The 21638-nt window shown below is 41.4% G+C and overlaps 1 protein-coding gene across 1 annotated transcript in view; it reads right to left on the minus strand.

Moving 5' to 3' along the window:
- LOC137321828 (venom phosphodiesterase 2-like) overlaps window positions 1-18776 on the minus strand; it is a 138777-nt gene extending 120001 nt beyond the window's left edge. The window contains exons 1-2 of the mRNA XM_067984532.1: window positions 18532-18776; window positions 9544-9625 (exon numbers count right to left, since the gene is read on the minus strand). Of these exons, the coding sequence (XP_067840633.1) occupies window positions 9544-9625; window positions 18532-18675 (226 nt within the window). The 5' untranslated portion in view covers window positions 18676-18776. The remainder of the gene's footprint in view (window positions 1-9543; window positions 9626-18531) is intronic.
- Between the last annotated feature and the right edge of the window lie 2862 nt (window positions 18777-21638).

A 21638-nucleotide genomic window follows, 5' to 3' on the forward strand; every position in this document is an offset into this window, starting at 1 on the left:
TATACATTGGAGTTTAGAAGAATGAGAGGTGACCTTTTTGAAACATATAAGATCCTGAAGGGACTAGAAGGGGTAGATGCTGAGAGGATGTTTCCCCTTGTGGGAGAGACTAGAACTAGGGGCCACTGTTTAAAAATAAGGGGTCTCCCATTTAAGATGGAGGTGAGGAGAAATTTTTTCTCTCAGAGGGTCCTGAGTCTGTGGAACTCCCTTTCCCAGAGAGCGGTGGAGACAAGGCCATTGAATGTTTTTAAGGTTGAGTTAGATAGATTCCTGATTAACAAGGGAGTCAAAGGTTATAGTAGGTAGACGAGAAAGTAGGGTTGAGGTCACAATCAGATCAGCCATGATCTCATCAAATGGCAGAGCAGGCTCGAGGGGCCGAACGGCCTACTCCTGCTCTTAATTCGTATGTTCGTATGGTTCCCCGATCTCCCATTGTAACTTCGACGGAAGATCAACGGGAACCCCGGAGAAACGGCTGCCAAAGTTACAAGGGAGATTGAAGAGCCCCAGTTGAAATTCTACCCCAAAGGCTCCTGATGGGGAGAGGCCACAAAATTAACCCTAACTCTATGCCACAGATAATCAGATAAATCTGACATACTGAGTGGTGCTGCCTTGGGTTCAACAGTTGTCACCTTGACAGCTCAGTCATTGTTTAAGTGTTTTTTCCACCTTGTTGTCTATGCCTGGGAACCACATTTTGGTTCTGATGGGGGCTTTGGTTTTAATTATCTCTTGATGGCCAACTTGGGCAAGAGGTAGCACTTGATCCTGCAGCTCTGCTGGTATGTCTGTGCACTTGCCATGTAGAATAATACCATCCTTAGTGATGGATAACTTACAGAGAACCAGCCATAGTTGTCAGTTGTATTGATTTGTGCGAAAACATTGTATGTTCTATGTAACTTGCTATGTAGGTAAATGTTTTCCTTGGTATAGAATGTTGAGCTACATACTTAATGAAGCTCAGCTCTCCAAATAATTACTTGTAGCAGCATTCGGATCTGAGTAGTCAGAATGATTACAAGATCCAGAATGATAGTTAATAATCACGTCATTAGACATGTTACAACCAGCGTGGACTCTACGAAAAACTCTATTATTGCATCAAAAGCTTGTGATCTGGAAACACCATTCAGAAAACTGTTTAGTCTGAATGTCCTTCAGAAAAAAGAACTCAAAACACAAAAGAAAGGATATATTGCTTTAAACCATTAATTCCTTTGCAGGACAGAGTAATATTATTTGACATGTGACAATATAAATCATCTTAATATTTCTCTAAGATTTGACCACAATATCCGGTTAAAGACCCCAGGGAATACTTGTGCAGAGATAAATGCACATTGTCTGGAATCTTATCTGGCTTCACCCTCCGATGTCTACAGCCGAAGAATTGTAACATATACTGACAAACTCCCTTGGGGATAGGCTGCCAACCAATATCTACTATAAACCCACCAACTCCCACAGCTACCTTGATTACACTTCTTCCCACCCCGCTTCCTGTAAGGACTCTATTTCATTCTCCCAGTTTCTCTGTCGCATCTGTTTTGACGATACTACCTTCCACACCAGTGCTTCCAATATGTCTTCCTTTTTCCTCAACTGAGGATTCCCCTCCACTAAAGCTGACAGGGCCCTCGACCATGTCCGTCCCATTTCCAGCACTTCTGCCCTCTCCCTATTCCCCTCCCTCCCAAAACCACGGAAAGGGTTTCCCCTTGTCCTCACCTTCCACCCCACTAGCCTCCACATTCAAAGTATCATCCTCTGCCATTTCCGTCACCTTTAGCACGATCCCACCACCAAATACATCTTCCCCTCCCCTCCCCTTTCAGCATTCCAAAGGGACCATTCCCTCCGTGACACCATGGTCCACTCTTCCATCACTCCCAACACCCGGTCCCCTTCCCACAGTACCTTCCTGTGCAAGCACAGGAGATGCAACACCTGCCCTTTCAACTCCTCCCTTCCCACCGTCCAGAGCCCCAAATGCTCCTTCCAGGTGAAACAGCGGTTTGCTTGTACTTCTTTCAATTTAGTACACTGTAATCCGCTGCTCACAGTGCGGTCTCCTCTACGTTGGGGAGACCAAACGCCGATTGGGTGATCGCTTTGCTGAACACCACTGTTCAGTCTGCAAGCGTGACCCTGATCTTCCAACCGTTTGCCATTTTCATTCTCCGTCCCACTCCGACTCTGACCCTTCTATCCTTGGCCTACTACACTGTTCCAATGAAGCGCAACAGAAGCCCAAGTAACAGCACCTCATCTCTTGATTAGCCACTTTGCAACCTTCCCGACTGTACACTGACTTCAATAACTTCAGATCATAACCGCTGCTCCTTTTTTTCCCCCTCAGGCAACAGGTGCTGGTAATGGTTCTGCTGTTGCCACTTACAGCTCTTCTAGACCCATCTTTTGTTTCTTTACTTGTCCCATTACTGCCCTCCTTTGCCTTGCATCATAATCCCTTTTGTCATTTAATCACTCTTGCCCTCCACCCTTTCACAGACCTTCCCTTTTGTTCTTTTATCCCCTCCCCTTCCTCTCCCTTTCCCTGGCTCTGTACTTGCTTAAAAATTGCCCCGTCAGTCTACTCTCAATCATCAGCAAAGTGATGGAAGGTGTCGTCGACAGTGCTATCAAGCAGCACTTACTCACCAATAACCTGCTCACTGAGCTCAGTTTGGGTTCAACCAGGACCACTCAGCTCCAGACCTCATTACAGCCTTGATCCAAACATGGACAAAACAACTGAATTCCAGAGGTGAGGTGAGAGTGACTGCACTTGACATCAAGACAGCATTTGACAGAGTGTGGCATCAAGGAGCCCTAGTAAAATTGAAGTCAATGGGAATCAGGGGGAGAACTCTCCAGTGGCTGGAGTCATACCTAGTACAAAGGAAGATGGTAGTGGTTTTGGAGGCCAATCATCTCAGCCCCAGGACATTGCTGCAGGAGTTCCTCAGGGCAGTGTCCTAGGCCCAACCATCTTCACCTACATCATCAATGACCTTCCCTCCATCATGAGGTCAGAAATGGGGATGTACGCTGATGATTGCACAGTGTTCAGTTCCATTCGCAATTCCTCAGATAATGAAGCAGTCCGTGCCCGCATGCAGCAAGACCTGGACAACATCCAGGCTTGGGATGATAAGTGGCCCAGATAAGTGCCAGGCAATGACCATCTCCAACAAGAGAGTGTCTAACCACCACCTCTTGACATTCAACGGCATTACCATTGCCGAATCCCCCATCATCAACATCCTGGGGGTCACCATTGACTAGAAACATAACTGGACCAGCCACATTAATACTGTGGCTACAACAGCAGGTCAGAGGCTGGGTATTCTGCGGCGAGTGACTCACCTCCTGACTCCCCAAAGTCTTTTCACCATCTACAAGGCACAAGTCAGGAGTGTAATAGAATACTCTCCACTTGACTAAGAGTGCAGCTCCAACAACACTCAAGAAGCTCGACACCATCCAGGACAAAGCAGCCCGCTTGATTGGCACCCTATCCACCACCCTAAACATTCACTCCCTTCACCACCAGTGCACCGTGGCTGCAGTGTGTACCATCTACAGGATGCACTGCAGCAACTCGCCAAGGCTTCTTCGACAGCACCTCCCAAACCCGCGACCTCTACCATCGAGAAGGACAAGGGCAGCAAGCACATGGGAACAACACCACCTGCATGTTCCCCTCCAAGTCACACATCATCCCGACTTGGAAATATATCACCGTTCCTTCATCGCCGCTGGGTCAAAATCCTGGAACTCCCTTCCTAACAGCACTGTGGGAGAACCTTCACCGCATGAACTGCAGCAGTTCAAGAAGGCGGTTCACCACCACCTTCTCAAGAGCAATTAGGGATGGGCAATAAATGCTGGCCTTGCCAGCGACGCCCACATCCCATGAATGAATAAAAAAAATCTGAATGCAGTGCTGCATAGTCCGAGGTGCTATCCTTTGCGTTAAATAATAAACCAAAGGCTCCTTCTGACTGTTCTAGTTGATATTAAAGATCCCATGTTATAATTCAAAGAAGAGCAGAGAGCATTTCTGCTGTCCAGGCCGTTCTTCTCTCATTCAACACCAAAAAAAATTAACTGGTCATTTTTCTCATTACTGTACATGCGCCATTGCTGCTCACAAAATGGCAACGACATTTACCTACATAATTTATTTCACATGAAGTGTCGTAGGTCCTTTTGAGAGCTGTGATAATGCACCTTACTAATGCAAGCACTTCTTCTGTTTCTAACAATTCTTGTATTTGTCACATTCCTTTTGGAGTATCAATGCACCAAACTTCAGACACACAACTTTGTTAACTGTTACAGGGTACAAAATTTCCCACAAATAGCAATGAGATAATTGGACAGATAATCTGTTTTTTTCATGATGTTGGTTGAGGGATACATGTTGGCTAGGAAACCGGGAGATCTCTCTTGCTCTTCTTTGAATAGTGCCATGAGACCACCTGAAAGGGCTTTGGTTTAACATCTTATCCAAAAGACAGCACCCCAATATTGCAACACTCCCACTGAAATGTTAGCCTAGATTATGTGCTCAAATCTATGGAGTTGGTCTTGAACCCACAACCGTGTGACTCAAACAGGAATGCTACCACTGAGCCAAGGCTGGCTCAAATGGTATAAATGTTAGGATAATATTTGCCTTGTATTTGTTGCAAAAATCTGTCTCTAATGACTGCTCCCTTTTATGATTCATGTAGTGCTAGAATCTCTCATAATTAAGCAATAATGATGGGCCAGAAATTGCTCCCGAAATAACGGAGGAGCTCAACAGTGCTCTCCATTTTTTGATGGCAAATTGAAGGAGCAAGTTCCCGCGTTTGTACATGTGCACTAAAACGTGGAAATCATGAACTTGCTCCTATTGGTTCGCCAGCAATTTGACAGCTTTGAATTAAAGGGCCATTGCATGTGGCAATCAGAGAAATCATTGAAAAATTGCGAACTTGCTCATCCGCCCAGCTGGAAAGTAACTAATTATGCCACCAAACAGGTACGCTTAAAAATACAGGTCTAAACTAAGTTTTAAAAGTTAGTCTTAATGACGGCCAAACAACTAAAAATTAAATTTTAAAAATGTGGAGTCTCATATTACTCCTTATTTTATTATTTTTTATATAATGACCAAAAACTAAAATTATTTTTCCCCCCCTTCTGTCTCTTTTATTTAATTCAATTATTTGTTTGGCTTTTTATATTAAAAAATTACATTTTTATTTACAATGACATCCAAAATACTAACTTTAAATGAATGAATTCTGCTTGAGCAATGTAGCCTGAATCTGTGGGCATGACTTCTCTTCCTGACAGATTTTGTGGACATGTTTTCTATTCTCACACATTGCGCATCAACTCACGCTGCTCAGAGGCTGGGTTGATAGCGCGCAATTTTTTTTAAAAGTTCAAAATCAAGCAATTCGAGGCCACAGAGCCCACAGCAAGTATTTTCGTTAATTTAATTCACAGGAGCCGCGGTATGCTTTGACTTGCCACTCTGCGCGATTTCTGGCCCGATGATTTTACAATGCATCAGATAAATGGGTCACTCTCTGATCTTCCTGATAGCCTCTGTCCCCTGGTACTGTACAGTTAAAACATACGGTAAAATGAGGCTGCAGTATGTACAAGCTACAGGAGGCACTGCAGCAACTCACCAGCATTATCTCGACAGCACCTCCCTCCCTTGCGGCCTCTACCACCAAGAAGACGAGTAGTTGTGGGAACATCATGAGCTCCAAGCCACACACCATTCTGACTTGGACATTTATCACCGTTCCTTTATTGATGTGGGTCAGAATCCTGGAATTCGGTACCTAACGCCATTATGGGAGTACCATCACCACAAGGTCTTCAACAAGAAAGTCCAGCATCACCTTATCGGGGCAACTAGCGATTGGTAGTAAATGCGACCTTGTCAAAATCACTGTCAAGAAGTTTCAACAACCAAGTAAGTTTTTTTTTTAAGTAGGGCATATGTGAATAGTACAAGTATTGTGTTGCAAATAAATTCAGTTATACAGCTGTTAAATGGGTGTCTGCCAGACCAGTCCTAATGTTGAGTGATAAATATAATGGAACAAGATGTACTATGGCAGCAAGTTAGCTTCATGGTGTGCTCCTCTCCTCCCCCACAAAAAAAATCCTTGAAATTCTTTATTGATTACTTTTGACTTGAAATATAGACAATGTAAAAAGTTTGGTAGAAATCAAACAAAACGAGCTGTATGGTTATCATGTTGCTCTATGTAAAAGGTTCTTCAGCTTGCTTCATGAGTTGTGCAGAATATATTTAGATGATGATCAGTGATTATTGTTGAATAAGACTTGTATCACTGCATCGTGGGTTGCTGATTTGAACATTTGTAAGCCAATTAATTAATGGAAATGTATTTCACTTCTTAACTCGTTTTTTCATCTTATTACTGAAACATTATATAAAAGTCTTTTTCAGAACTGGGGAAGGAAGTTAGATGATCTTAAAGTAGCCAACCAAATTAAAGGGGGGGGGGAAAGAGAAAGAAGAACAGATAAAGGTCATGACCCTGAATTTCCTGATCACCTGCTGTAATTTTCACAGAACACTTCTATGGAAATTCTAGACGCACCGATCAAATATGCTCGATACTAGCACAAAGCAACAGATAATGAGTTTAATAGCCTAGAAATTATTTTTCTTTGTATTAATATTTACCATATTTGACCTATGACCTTCACCTGTTGATTTCCTCTCTTTGTTTCATTGAGTCTTATAAATTTACCTCATTTTTTTCCCTCCAGTTCTAACGAAGGACCTCTACCCTAACAGTTAGCCTATCTTTTCAGGTGCTGACAAACCTGCTGGTGTATTTTAGCATTTTGTGTTTTTATTTAATTTTACGAACCAAATTGCTTTTTTCTCCTGAAGCTGGTGGTTAGATGTTTGAGGAGAACAATTTGTCCAACTGAAATCTAAAGAGGACCAGAAGAATTGGACTCCACCAAGGAAGCCTTGTCAAGTTCTCTAACAACACATAGAAATGCATTTGCTTTCCTCAAGTATTATCCTAATCCCTTTGTTTTGAATGTTTGTTCTTAAACAAAAACTTCTAGAACATATGGACGAGATGACATCTGATCGTTAAAAGTCTGAAGTGGTTTCAAAGTCTACATTGAGACAGTTCACATTCTTATAAATTTGTCTACTCAGCTAGCTTTGGACATTTTAGAAAAGTTGATGAAGCAATCTAACTTTGAAGGTCAGATTCAGAGGTTTGATAAATAGACCTCTACTTCCAGCCAGTGCTCTGGTTTCCCAGGGTCAGGTAGCTCAAGAGCAGTTCTTAGACCAAAATGAAGTTGCAGGTACCTTCACTTCGAGATTTTCTCTGGTAAATCACAGATGTCCCCCGGCAGTAAGAACATTTTTTTTAAATGTCAATCAAAAAATTCCTCCGAGACCAATTTTTTTCTCTATTAATTGAAGAGGTATCCCTTCAAATAATAAAAAGCATCACACGCCACTCCACCCTCAGACTCTCCTTCCTTTTTATGCACCAAAAGAAAAAGATATAAAGATAGCGAACAATCCACCATTGTAAATGTAGTTACCTTATTAATAATGAACGAGACATTTTACAGAATACATCAAGTTACATGAAACTATAGTACAGAAACAGGCCATTCGGCCCAACTGGTCTATGTCGGCATTTATGCTCTACACAAGCCTCCTCCCTCCCTACTTCATCTTACCCAATCAGGATACTCTTCTATTCCTTTCTCCCTCATGTGCTTATCCAGCTTCCCCTTAAATGCATCTACGCTATTTGTCTCAACTACTCCTTGTGAGAGTGCGTTCCACATTCTTACCACTCTTTGGGTGAAGAAGTTTCTCCTGAATTCCCTACTGGATTTATTAGCAACTATTTTATATTTATGACCTCTAGTTTTGGTCTCCCCCACAAGTGGAAACATTTTCTCTATGTCTACCCTATCAAACCCTATCATTATATTAAAGATCCCTATCAGGTCACCCCTTAGCCTTCTCTTTTCTAGAGAAAAAAGTCTCAGCCTGTTCAGCGTTTCCTGATAAGAATATCCTCTCAGTTCTGGTATCATCCTTGTGAATCTTGTTTGCACCCTCTCCAATGCCTCTATATCCTTTCTATAATATGGAGACCAGAACTGTGCACTGTAGTCCAAGTGTGGTCTAACCAAGATTCTGCAGAATTTTAGCATAACTGCTTTGTTTTTCAATTCTATCCCTCTAGAAATAAACCCTAGTGTTTGATTTGCCTTTTTATGGCCTTATTAACCTACATTGCTACTTTTAGGTGATTCCTGGATCCCTTTGCTCCTCTATCCTATTTGGACTCTTATTATCCAAGCAGTATGTGGCCTCCTTATTCTTCCTACCAAAATGCACCACTTACACTTATCTATACTGAAATTCATTTGCCAATTACACACCCATTCTGCAAGTTTATTAATGTCCTCTTACATTATGACGCATTGTTCCTTTGTATTAACTACACTCCCCAATTTGGTGCCATCCACAAATAAGTTTAGTATATGGCATAAAATCATTGTGGCCACAAGAACCATGATTTTAACATGTATTATAATAATACTTTCATGTCAAGTCATTTTAAAACACTATACATTATAAATGATTAGAACTGCTGTAACTAATTTGCTGAGCTCCTTTAAGTCTCCCTCTTCATGCACTATTCATTCGTGGAAAGGGCAGGTAAGTTCCACACTTCTAGGGCTCTGCCAGTGCTGCTTTGTAACTCATCACAAGGTGGTGCACAAAAGGAGCTGAGGCAATTTTGCTATCAATTTTCCAACCCCTTTGTTGGTAACTTGCTCCCATTTGCCACCCCATCCACAATCATGGGAAGACCAAAGATTAGAGGATGCCCCTTTTTTCTGCTTCCCCCTCCACTTTGAGCACGTGAAGCAAACTCCTAATAAAAACAGTCAACGTTGTATTAATTCTCTCAAAAAAAGAGCTGAACAAATATATAGTTAGGATTGGGTTTGAAGATTATAGGTATAAGTACAAAGAAATTACGTGATCCTTGGAAGAAGATAGTGCCTGCAATGCTGCGACCACAGAAATATTTTGAATAGAAAGCGACACTCAGGATTGAATAACGGCTCTGTAATGATCAGTAGATATCTGGAGTTTCATTGAGATACTTTTGGGGTGAGGGAAGTTTACACAAGCATGGTAGAGGTCACGATAGAGCTGATTGTAGGCTGAATCAAAAAGCTAGATACACTTCCATACATCTAAATATAACCTTGTCCTTTAAATCTATGAAAGAAAATAATTACCTGTCTTTCAATTAATTTTAAGTTATTATAAAGCCAGCACGAGTCACTTTCTTTTATCAGAAATGGCAAAGGAATCACAATAAAAAGATAAAATAGAAGTAAATATTAATATCAATAATGGGAAAAATACGTTTTTGTAAATTTTAAATTTGAAAAAGTAGTATCAAATACCTGCTGTTAAACTTTTACATGATCTTAGGCCAAGTCCAAATCCAAGTCCAAGAAGTAAAATTATCAAAGACACAAGCAGCACCTATGCAGAAGAAAATAACTGTCATAAGTTTTCACATATCCATTCATGTGTAACCATCTCAATTTTACTATATTTTACGATGAAGAACCATTTGTTTGCTGGAAGCTTCACAGACTCATTATATGATGGGGTTTATTTTCACCTTCAATACATGGCGGAGCAGATCGGCCACCCATTATAGAACCTGACCGAATCTCATTTCCATTGACTTCAATGGGATGGAAATCTGGCATGTTCCATAATGGGTGGGCAATTTGCTCTGCCAGTTAACTGCCCAACCAGTGAAGGTGAAAATTACCCTCAATATTTGCTTAACTTTACTCCTTTAGAGATAGAGATCGTCAGAATTTCCCATAATTATTTTTGTCCTCTAAGAAGGAGAAGACTGCACATAGCTCCACAATCTACCTGAAACGTCCACAATGTCAATGATCCTCTTTGTCACAAACAACTCTTTTGGAATAGTTTACGCCATGTCTCCACTTCTCCAGTTGTGTATTTGTACTCAATCTTGTTCATCTGCCTCTACAGAGCACAGTTTTCCTGTTTCTATGTTTGGCAACAATGTGATTTTTTTAAACGATGCTTGCTACATATCTGAACGCTGGGCATTGATTCTTATCCACCGGATATTTCCACAAATCTTTTTATCTCGAATCAGCTTGGGCTTCTGTTTCTTTGGGCTTCCCATCAAGCAATTTATTCTTGGCTCATGGCTTTCCATCACAAATCAGTGAATATTTAATCCACCGCAAGCCATAAGAATCTGCGAGTTTTTTCAACATAATAACCATGATCAATCAGCTTCTCACTCTTGTTTTCTATAAATAAACATACATTTCAGATGCAGTATTCTTCCTTGGCTAGTAAAAATTCTCAAACTTCACTATAACTTTTTGCATTTTCATCACCTTTAAATGTGTTAAAGATTTACTGCTTCATTACCAATCACAGTAAGGAGGGTTGAAACCTTCTGATTCTTCTTTTACCTATAATAGCTGTGGCTAACATATAAATCACCCAGATTTGCTTTGTTTTCTTAATGTTCTATGCTAGGCTTTCAATTAGGAGTTTGTATTTTAGTCATTTCTTCTATTTAGCTTCAGTGGTTTTTTGAACAATTTGGTTTTTAGTTCTTCTGGCACCATGTACTGAGGTTTATCTGTATACGCCAGACTGAGTGTTTCTTATTGCTGGATGTTTCCAACAAATACACATAGACTCTTAGTGGATAATCTATTTAGCTGCGAAGCTGTACATAGTGCTCCCAGAGGATATAGATCTCTGGTCTGTATTATATAAAATTGTTACATTAAAGATATATACTTTTAACTTTCGGTGCTGTTTAGTTAGCAAAATGCTTGAAACTTCAAATTAAAACTGTTTGTTTATGCAAGAAAATCCATTAATCATTTTTGAAATGTATTTTTCTTAGTGCAACATTCTCACGAATTTGATTCTGGTGGTTGTTGGGAGCATTTAAGACAAAGAAAATGTACTGGAATTGTCTTGGGGGGTAAATAATTTTCCAAATTTGCTATCAATTACTGACAAAAAGAAATAGTTACAAATTAGATTTAGATTTAAAGGAAACAAATCTCTTTTTCTAAATAATCACATTGCATTTATTGGCTGCTCTTTGTGTGCGAGATCTTGCTGTGAATGCTGGTAAGCCGTTTCACTAGGGGAGTTGGGGGTGGGGGGCGTAACATCACGGTCAAGTCATATCCAGGTCTCACTGAACACACACCCTCCCTAACCCAGAAGCTGATGCCAACTGAGGTGTCCCCAGGGTCACCTGCTGAGATCAACTAGCTCAATAATGAAGCTGGGACATTTCTACCTTGTACGGTTCTGCTACTCATTGGCTAAACTCACCAAGACATTGGGCGAGCAATAAAACATTTCTAAACACTTGATTTTTTTTTTCAAATATTACATTCAACAGTATACAAGAAAGTACAGAATGAGAAAGGGACTTTAGCTTGTTCCTTCCATAGACCTTGTACAGTCCACTCTATCATGAGCTCTATCCCACGCATTTAATCTTCTGAGCAAAGTTATGCATAAGGTAGACTTTTAGTGCCATATTCCTAATAAGTTCTTCCATAGTTCCCCACAAAAGTCTACTGGAGCCTTTCCCCATATGCTAACTCAAACTTTATACCAAGCCATCAACAAAGTGGTCAGTGGTGGTTTTCCAGCGTTCTAGCATTGTTTCTGCTGCAGCGTAACAGCAAATGGCACATTACTCACCGTGTATTTCTTGCCACACAGATGCACTTACCCATTTTATAATCCTGGGCTGCCTCATATCCTGCCCCTTAATTTCCTTTAGCTTGGGTTTTAATGAAAATCACTGTTGTTCTGTCACAGTGCGTTTTGAAGCTGCCTCCTGTAGTAGTATTTTAATAAATTTGCTTCTGAACAGGTCACAATTGAAGAATAACATCCATTAAATGAATCCACCAATGCATCACAACTAGATCCGGGTCATATCCTAATAAGTAACTTTTCATTGTGAATAAGCAACCAAGTGGAACATCCTTTAAACACAGGTCTCATTTATTATCATGGAGAATACCTATAATTTATAAAGAAAACTCCTATGGATTAGTGTTAACTTTCATATGGTGCTCTTGAGATATGTATTGTCATCCAGCTATTGAACATCATTCTTTTGGAATATAACTCAATGTTTATTTTCTACTAGAACAATTGCTATTATATGCACTGGATTTGTCAGAACCATACAAGAGGCAGATGTTAAACAAACCAATGATATTTACTCAATAAGACAATAAGATTTACCAGAAAATATGTGTATAATGGGAGTAATCTGCATTTTTGTTCAAATAGTCTATGTTCATTGATCTCCGATTCGAAGGACTGTGTCTGCAACTTGCATAGACATAATCCCAATCTTTGACTGTAGTTTAGACTATACATTTGTTTTGCTGCATTCTAGAACAGTTAGGGAAGAGAATACTCAGTATGATTGCATCAACCATGATGTGGTACTTTAAGCACAGCTATCAATGAACTCTCTTACCCATTGATCTTAGCACTTTCTTTTGCAAGACTCTCAGAAGTATCCATAAATCAAGAACATACAACAGCCTTTTATGGTAGATACAAGAAGCCAATCATATGGCAGGATCGGAGTTGTAGCCCCACCTTTCTCACTAGTACTAGTGACAAATGTCTCCTTTACAGTCTCCTCAGTATCGGAGAGAAGCCTAAACCTACGGTAATAGGGGATGCCTGTACAATACTAACTGTCAGATAGATAAGCGAAGAAGAGGGATGCCAATCGGCCCATCTTGTTCATCTTTCCACAGGAACCTATAATCCATCATTGTATCCAACTGCCTCTTGAATAGCTCGAGAGTTCCTGCCTACTTTAGACTATCTAGAAGACTGCTTCACGTATTGAACTCATTTCTTTGCACTGCTTCCTGACATCAGTCTTCAACTTGTAAAATAAAAAGGAAAAACTGAAAATGTTGGAAATACACAGTAATTCTATCAGCATTTGTAAAGAGAAAGTACAAGTTATGATATTTCAGGTGTGTACCTTTCATCAGAATTAGAGTTCTGATCAAGGGTGCACACTCAAATCACCCTTTACCCTTCATAGGTACTGACTGACCCACTGTGAATTTTCAGCATTTTCTGTTTTTTTTTCAGCCTTCAACTTGCCTTTATCAGATTGTACCTTTATCCCCTTGTCCTGTGGTCATGGTTTAATTCGAAATAGTACTCAGGATTTTTTTTTCTTCTATTCAACTTAGTATCATATACTTTTATAAGATTCCCTTTCAAAGCTGAAAAGTCCAATTTTTAAAAATCTTTTCCCTATAGATCAGTCCTCTGACTGTAGCATCAGCCCTATGACCCTCCCTTGCACTACCTTCAGGGCCCCAAATTGCTTTTTAGTTCAGACCTTCAATAAATGACAGAGGTTATAGGCTAAAAATGTAACCGTAGTCTTATACATTAACAAGCACAATTGAATTTGGTCCCTAATTCTCTTCTGTGGTGGAATGCAGATGCCAGATTAACTTTATACACCTGTTAGCTCAGCAAGGCACAGGAATGCAGAATAATGCAGTGCCTGTCCTAAGTGGACAAATGTAAGGAATCTTACAACACCAGGTTATAGTCCAACAATTTTATTTTAAAATCACAAGCTTTCGGAGATTATCCCCTTCGTCAGGTAAGAAATATCAAATACAATCAACAAGCAAATTTCCCCACTCATTCACTCACCTGACGAGGGGGATAATCTCCGAAAGCTTGTGATTTTAAAATAAAATTGTTGGACTATAACCTGGTGTTGTAAGATTCCTTACATTTGTCCACCCCAGTCCATCACCGGCATCTCCACATCCTAAGTGGAAGGAAGGTTCAAGCTGCAAAGGCAGAACCTTCATTAAGAGGTAATTGATTCGGCATTCAACTGATGGGGTCTTCCAGATATGGATCATATGGCTACTTTTCACAACAAGAAGTCACTGCAGGTTCAGAGATAATAGAGCAGTAGCCCTCGATGGCCTGTTGATTTCCTGGCAGGAGAAATTTTTGTACGTTTTTTACTTCATAACACAAGAGTTAGCAGTGAAAATGACAACCATTGTGTGACTCCTTGCTGGCTGAGGCAGATTTGCTACTCCAATCTCTCAGCTCTCAGCTGTTTCACTTGGCCCATCAGTCAGATATGACACAGTGACTATGTGCCACAGAGCTTCCATGACTCGAGGGCCAGTTCAGAGGAGTAAATTTGTAATGTATATATTTTTAGCTTCCAGGAAAACTTCCAACTTGTCAGAATGGAGAATGGATACATTGCAATTTCTGTGCAAGACCACTAAATTGACCTACTGGTTAGTGGCATACCAGCAGGATTATCCTATCTGCAGATGTTGTTAAGTCAGGCACTCTCCAAGTTCACTGAGGATCCATGTTGCAGATATCACTGCCTAGAGCAGGGACAACTGAAATATGTTGAAAAGTGCACATTTTCATTTTTCAAATTGTCATTCACCTAGTCAGGAGAAAGCACACATCAAGACATTTTGAACATATGGATGAACATGTGTAATAAATTTCCTAAAAGGATGTTTTTGGCAGGCTAATTCTATTTATATGTAGAATCTGATCTATAAACCAGTGAGAAAACCCATACCCAATGATAAGTGATCTGCACAAATGACCCACTAACTATTTATACATTCTACAAATACAATCAACAAGCAAATTTCCCCACTAAGGGCATGTTCTGATAACCTGCACTCTATTGCTGCATCTCTTCAACAGCTGATCTCCCTCAGACAATAAATGGCAACAGATGGCATCACAACCATTGTAATATCACCAAAAAATAAATAAGACACTATATCTGGCCAAAACTCTGCTCAAAGCAAACAAATTTATGTTAATTTCTAAAATGCAAAAGTCATGCATACATGTTGCATAATTGGAATACTATATATGATACTGAGAAAAGAAACAATTTGAATCTATATAGTGTGTTTCACATCCACAGGGTGTCCCAAAGCATTTTATAGCTAATTAATTACTTTCAAAGTGTAGGCACTGTTATGTAGGCAAACACGGCAGCCAATTTGTGCACAGTAAGGTTCCACAAACTGCAATGAGATAATGACCAGTTAATCTGGCTTTTTTTGGTGTTGGCTGAGGGATAAACATTGGCCAGCATTCTTTGGTAACTCCCCTGCTCGTCTTCACAAACTGCCATGAGATTTCTTACATCCACCTGAACGGGAAGGGGGGTCTGCGGACTAACAACAACAACAATGCAGCTCTCTCTCTCTCAGTACTGTACTGAAGCACCAGCTTAGGTTACATGCTCAAGTCCTCTAGGAGGGCTTGAACTCACAACATAACACTCAGAGATGAGAGTGCTACCACAGAGCCAAGCTGGCACTTGTAGACCACAGTGCCAAGCTGGCACTTGTAGACCACAGAGCCAAGCTGGCACTTGTAGACCACAGTGCCAAGCTGGCACTTGTAGACCACAGTGCCAAGCTGGCACTTGTAGACCACAGAGCCAAGCTGGCACTTGTAGACCACAGAGCCAAGCTGGCACTTGTAGACCACAGAGCCAAGCTGGCACTTGTAGACCACAGAGCCAAGCTGGCACTTGTAGACCACAGAGCCAAGCTGGCACTTGTAGACCACAGAGCCAAGCTGGCACTTGTAGACCACAGAGCCAAGCTGGCACTTGTAGACCACAGTCTGTAGAACACAGTTGTGATTTTCTCTCTCAAATTATATGGCCTTTATTTGCTTGAGGATTATACACAGTATTCACTAAATTGCTATGAATAAACCAGTACCATTTTAAACAATAAATACAGCAAAATAGCTCGGGAAATGAAGGGGTGATTTGACAGAGATGCTTAAAATTATGAAGGGCTGAGACAGAGTAGGTAGAAACAGACTATTTCCAGTGAGGGTCAAAAATATGGGGGTATAAATACAATATTAAATCCAAGAGATTAAGGACAGAGAGCAGGAGAAACCTTTGTTTTTATACACAGAGGCTTGTGAAGCTATGAAATGTACAAACACAGTTAGTGATTGAAACAGGTACTATGGCCTGGAATTTGCTCAGAGCAGCTCCTGCTCCACCACCATAACTTTGTTGGAAGTGCAGCAGAAACCCCATTTACATGCATTAACGTGGTTTCCGCCACACGATCGGTGAAGTCATGGGAATGGACCAGGAGCAGTTCCAAGGAAACTGACAGCCCATGTCAACATTTAAGAATAGGTTAGAGAAGTGGTTGAACGAAAGGTGAATAAAGCGATAAGGGAATAAGATGGGCAGATGGGATTAGGACTACCGCTTGTATTGAGGATAAACACCAACATGGACTGGCTGGGCTGAACAGCTGGTTTCAATGTTGTAATTTCTATGTAACTAAGCCTCACGTAACTATGTGTAATTTGATTGAGACACATTTACAAATGCCCAGAACAAAAATTATACACATACATGAATAGAAACAAAAATTGCTGCAAATATACATTAGCCCAGATTTTGCTGAAAAAATAATGGTGTCTGAACGACGCACGCCATTGTTAATACACAAATTAGCAGCAACTTGTAGTGAGGAAGAGATACCCCACAAACTGCAAATTGGCACAAGTTGCTGGCTGATTTGCCGTTAGCTTCGTGAAAACCTCTTTGTGATTTTCATGAAGTTGCTGCATTTGCACCTTAATTGCCCATTAAACTAGCCGCAGAAAGTTAAGTCAGGTAATTAATAACGTGAGTACCCTTTTAACGACATGATAATTGTTAATGACTACCAATCAACCTCTCTTGCTCAGAAAGTGAACAACTGTTGGAGATTTTTAAAATGTCAAATTTTTAATTTAAATTTTTTTTCCCTTACTTTTCCTTTCTGTCTCTTTTTTAATCTCGCTCTTAATCCAATCTTTCTTTCCCTCTCTTTATTTCTTTTTCCGTACCTGATTTGACATTGAATTCACCCACTCTAATTCATCCTCCTTCTCAGTCCTTCCTCTATTTAATTCTCAATCTTTAAATCTCGTTGGGTAAGGAGATGCACTGTTTGTCCCGTCGTTCACCAAGGTCCCAGATGCCCTGTTACCTTCACTACGCCGTTATCGGCTCGCACATCCAGCAACTTACAGGGCAAAAAATGTTAAAACCTAAACATGCATGAACAAGACTAACTAACAGGGCACGCTGCGAGATGCCCCGCTCCAGCAAAATCTGGGCCAGTGGATCCATCAGCAACTGTTCAGAGGAAAGAACTCCCAAGAACCTAAACCTAAAATATTAACCTCCTTACACACACAGTGGCCTGGAGCTTCCTTCGTGGGCACAACCCGGAAGTTGCACCCAAAATTGTGCCCATTTTTTCGATGTCAAATTACACCCAACTGTCCTCCCAATCTCATTAGAATATGCCCAGACTTAAAATGGGCACAAAGGGCCTAAATCAGTGTAAACAATCGGGTGCCAAGGAAACACTGAACCCACACCACTGGTCTTTTCCTGCCTGTCATTTTTGTACGTTCGTATTTCTTACTCAAGTCTTAAAAATTAGGTTGCAATTCATTTACCCATCATTCATGCACATCAGGCACAGCGTGTTTAAGCATCTGAAATCGGGGAAGCTTTTCAATGTGACTTATACCATAAAAATGCATTAAAAGAAACAGAAAATACAGAGCAGATCTCAGTGAGGATAAAAATTTTAAAACGCTCACAAAATAGCAATTAAAAGACCAGAAAAATGACTTTGTTTCCTGCTGCATCTGAAAATCTGATCGCAGTGTTAAGCCCCTGGCGCCGAACAAGCGCAATTGGGATTTAGAGGCGCGGTAGGTTGAGGGTGGAGATTCGTTCAGGCGGGGAGGTTGATGGACGGACGTAGAAGATCGAGGAAACTTGGGCGTATTGTAGTTACGCACGTAACTCGCTTACAGCCAAAATTCTGCGATCTTTTAAGCCACGTAATTTGTTTGCGCCCAAATTACAGGTGTCTCTGGGCGCAAATACGGGGAAAACTCCAGGCCTGTGTATTTCCAGCATTTTCTGTTTTTATTGCAGATTTCTTCTCATTCTAATACTTTTGATCTGTATATTAGAATTAAAATAACAAATAAATTTTAGATAAAAGAAATTATACATATTCCCCAACTAACAACTGTCTTAATCTGAATTAATGGCACTGATCCCGAAACAGTGAGCAAGTTGGTTAGACGATACACTGTAGTTTTTCAACACGTGCTCATTGCTGTTAATACAAAATAACGAGCGATAGGAAGTCGGTCAGGGGCTGCCTGCAGTGGGGAGTTTGCTGTGGACCCTCCACCCACTGCTCCTCAGTCGCTCCACTCACCGCAGTGATTACTCGGCATTTGTAACTGTGCTGGGGTTTGCGGCTCCTCACTGCCGGCTCCGAGGCTGGGGGCAGCATTGATGCCCGCTGCTCCTCGTTGGAGTAATGCGCTTCATACCCTTCTTTGCCTCGCTCCAGATCCATCCCGCTCGCTTTCACCTCTCTGTTAGCACAGAAAGCAACAACTTCAAAAAAAATACAAGGCAGAAAGGCCAGGGTGCATGAGTGAAGCGTTCCGTCAGCACGCCCCGTCTCACTGGGCGAACCAATCCCCAAGAAGTGTTGCTGCTGAGAGGGGAGAGGAGGGAACCGCCCCGCCTGAGAGCTGCTCCCCCCAGGCCGGGACAATGCAGGGCTTCCTGAGGACAAGTAAACCCCAGCAACACCACGCAGGGCTCAAAGGCGTCCCACTGGGACTGTTGCACACGTACTGTTGTTTGCGACAGTTTGCTCTACTTTTATTGGAGTGTAATTACCAAACTGTATGAAAAAAAATGGGAATTTAAACGCTTATGGCAAGTGAGAAAATCCAAAAGTAAGTTGAGCCTTCCTGTTTAGGGGGCATAGGCAGTATTGTTAGGGTCTGATCGTTGGAAATTTCGTTTTTTTTAAATGACATAGATCTTTTGAGTTGTTTTAACTAACACCTAGAAAGAGTTTTGTTGAAGTCACTTATAGTACATTTTCAGAAAATCCTGAAGAAAATCAGTTGCAGTGTACTTTCCCTATCCAGAGATAGGTACCAATGGGATGGAATGGGAACTCTGCTTTACTGTCCCTCCATAACTTTGATTACTGCTTTTCACCCTAATAAATGGAAGGCAAGCAATCAGCCCGGTGGTACATTATATGCTGCTCTGATTCAGTATGATGTGGAGATGCCGGTGATGGACTGGGGTTGACAAATGTAAGGAATCTTACAACACCAGGTTATAGTCCAAATGTATTATTTGAAAATCACAAGCTTTCGGAGGCTTTCTCCTTCGTCAGGTGAGTGTGGGAAGTCAATGGGAATCGGGGGAAAACTCTCCAGTGGCTGGAGTCATACCTAGCACAAAGGAAGATGGTAGTGGTTGTTGGAGGCCAATCATCTCAGCCCCAGGACATTGCTGCAGGAGTTCCTCAGGGCAGTGTCCTAGGCCCAACCATCTTCAGCTGCTTCATCAATGACCTTCCCTCCATCATAACGTCAGAAATGGGGATGTTCGCTGATGATTGCACAGTGTTCAGTTCCATTCGCAATTCCTCAGATAATGAAGCAGTCCGAGCCCGCATGCAGCAAGACCTGGACAACATCCAGGCTTGGGCTCATAAGTGGCAAGTAACATTCGTGCCAGATAAGTGCCAGGCAATGACCATCTCCAACAAGAGAGAGTCTAACCACCTCCCCTTGACATTCAACGGCATTACCATCGCCGAATCCCCCACCATCAACATCCTGGGGGTTACCATTGACCAGAAACTTAACTGGATCAGCCATATAAATACTGTGGCTACAAGAGCAGGTCAGAGGCTGGGTATTCTGCGGCGAGTGACTTATCTCCTGACTCCCCAAAGCCTTTCCACCATCTACAAGGCACAAGTCAGGAGTGTGATGGAATACTCTCCACTTGCTTGGATGAGTGCAGCTCCAACAACACTCAAGAAGCTCGACACCATCCAAGATAAAGCAGCCCGCTTGATTGGCACCCCATCCACCACCCTAAACATTGACTCCCTTCACCACCGGCGCACAGTGGCTGCAGTGTGTACCATCCACAGGATGCACTGCAGCACTCGCCAAGGCTTCTTTGACAGCACCTCCCAAATCCGCGACCTCTACCACCTAGAAGGACAAGAGCAGCAGGCACATGGGAACAACACCACCTGCACGTTCCCCTCCAAGTCACACACCAGCCCGACTAGGAAATCTATCGCCGTTCCTTCATCGTCGCTGGGTCAAAATCCTGGAACTCCCTTCCTAACAGCACTGTGGGAGAACCGTCACCACACGGACTGCAGCGGTTCAAGAAGGCGGCTCACCACCACCTTCTCAAGGGCAATTAGGGATGGGCAATAAATGCCGGCCTCGCCAGCAACGCCCACATCCCATGAACGAATAAATAAAAAAAAAACCTCTATTTCTACACCTACAGAATCCCTGCCATTTTTCAAACATTCTCCCATCAGTGCAGAGATAGGACAAAATTACATTTGTGGAGTTTTGAAAGGCTTAACTGATGCAACGTTGCCACTAACAGAAGAACTATAAAAGAAAAGTATGTCCTAGATTAAAATCCACAAGACCCTATCCAACATGCTTAAAATCTTGCTCCTAATATATGTCTGCCGTTTGTTATGGGCACATTGAAAAAGTCTGCAAGAAAAGTTACTATTGTGTACTGGTGAAAATACTGGAGATTATCCACCAACAGGTATTTCTGAGATGTCACACTTTCACAATTCAATTTCAGGTGAAGATGATGGATTTGTAATTGTTGATTAAAAACCTTTGACATTTAATGTGACCTCTGAAGATATGTCTTCACACATAACAAGTTAATGCCGAAACTTCATTTATTTCGCTGTTTAGAAATTTCCTTTCTGTAAGATATATTTACAACAACAACTGCTCGCATTTATATAGCACCTTTAACATAGTAAAATGACCCAAGGCATTTCACAGGAACGCTATCAAACAAAATTTGACACCGAGCCACATATGGAGATATTAGGACAGGTGACCAAAGAGGTAGGTTTGAAGGAGTGTACTAAAGGAGGAGAGAGAGATGGAGAGGTTTAGGAAGGGAATTCCAGAGCTTAGGGCCTAGGCAGCTGAAGGCACGGCCACCAATGGTGGAGCGATTAAATAATAATGCAATTTGATAGACCAGGAGTGAGTAACAACATATTCTGTTTGCAAATACATTTATACCATTTAGATTATTTTCCTGTTTAAATTTTGTGCTCATCAAGTGAGGTGCTAAGGAATAGAACTCTTCCCATTTCAAGGCATCAAACACTCACAGCACAAAAATAGCGCAAACAGTTGCACAGCAGGCTCTCTCTACTCTACCACCAACCACTACTGCCAGTGTGGCATTTCTTTTCATTTCCCACACCAGCCA

Source organism: Heptranchias perlo, chromosome 5 (genome assembly GCF_035084215.1).
Source record: "Heptranchias perlo isolate sHepPer1 chromosome 5, sHepPer1.hap1, whole genome shotgun sequence".
NCBI classification, from domain to species: domain Eukaryota; kingdom Metazoa; phylum Chordata; class Chondrichthyes; order Hexanchiformes; family Hexanchidae; genus Heptranchias; species Heptranchias perlo.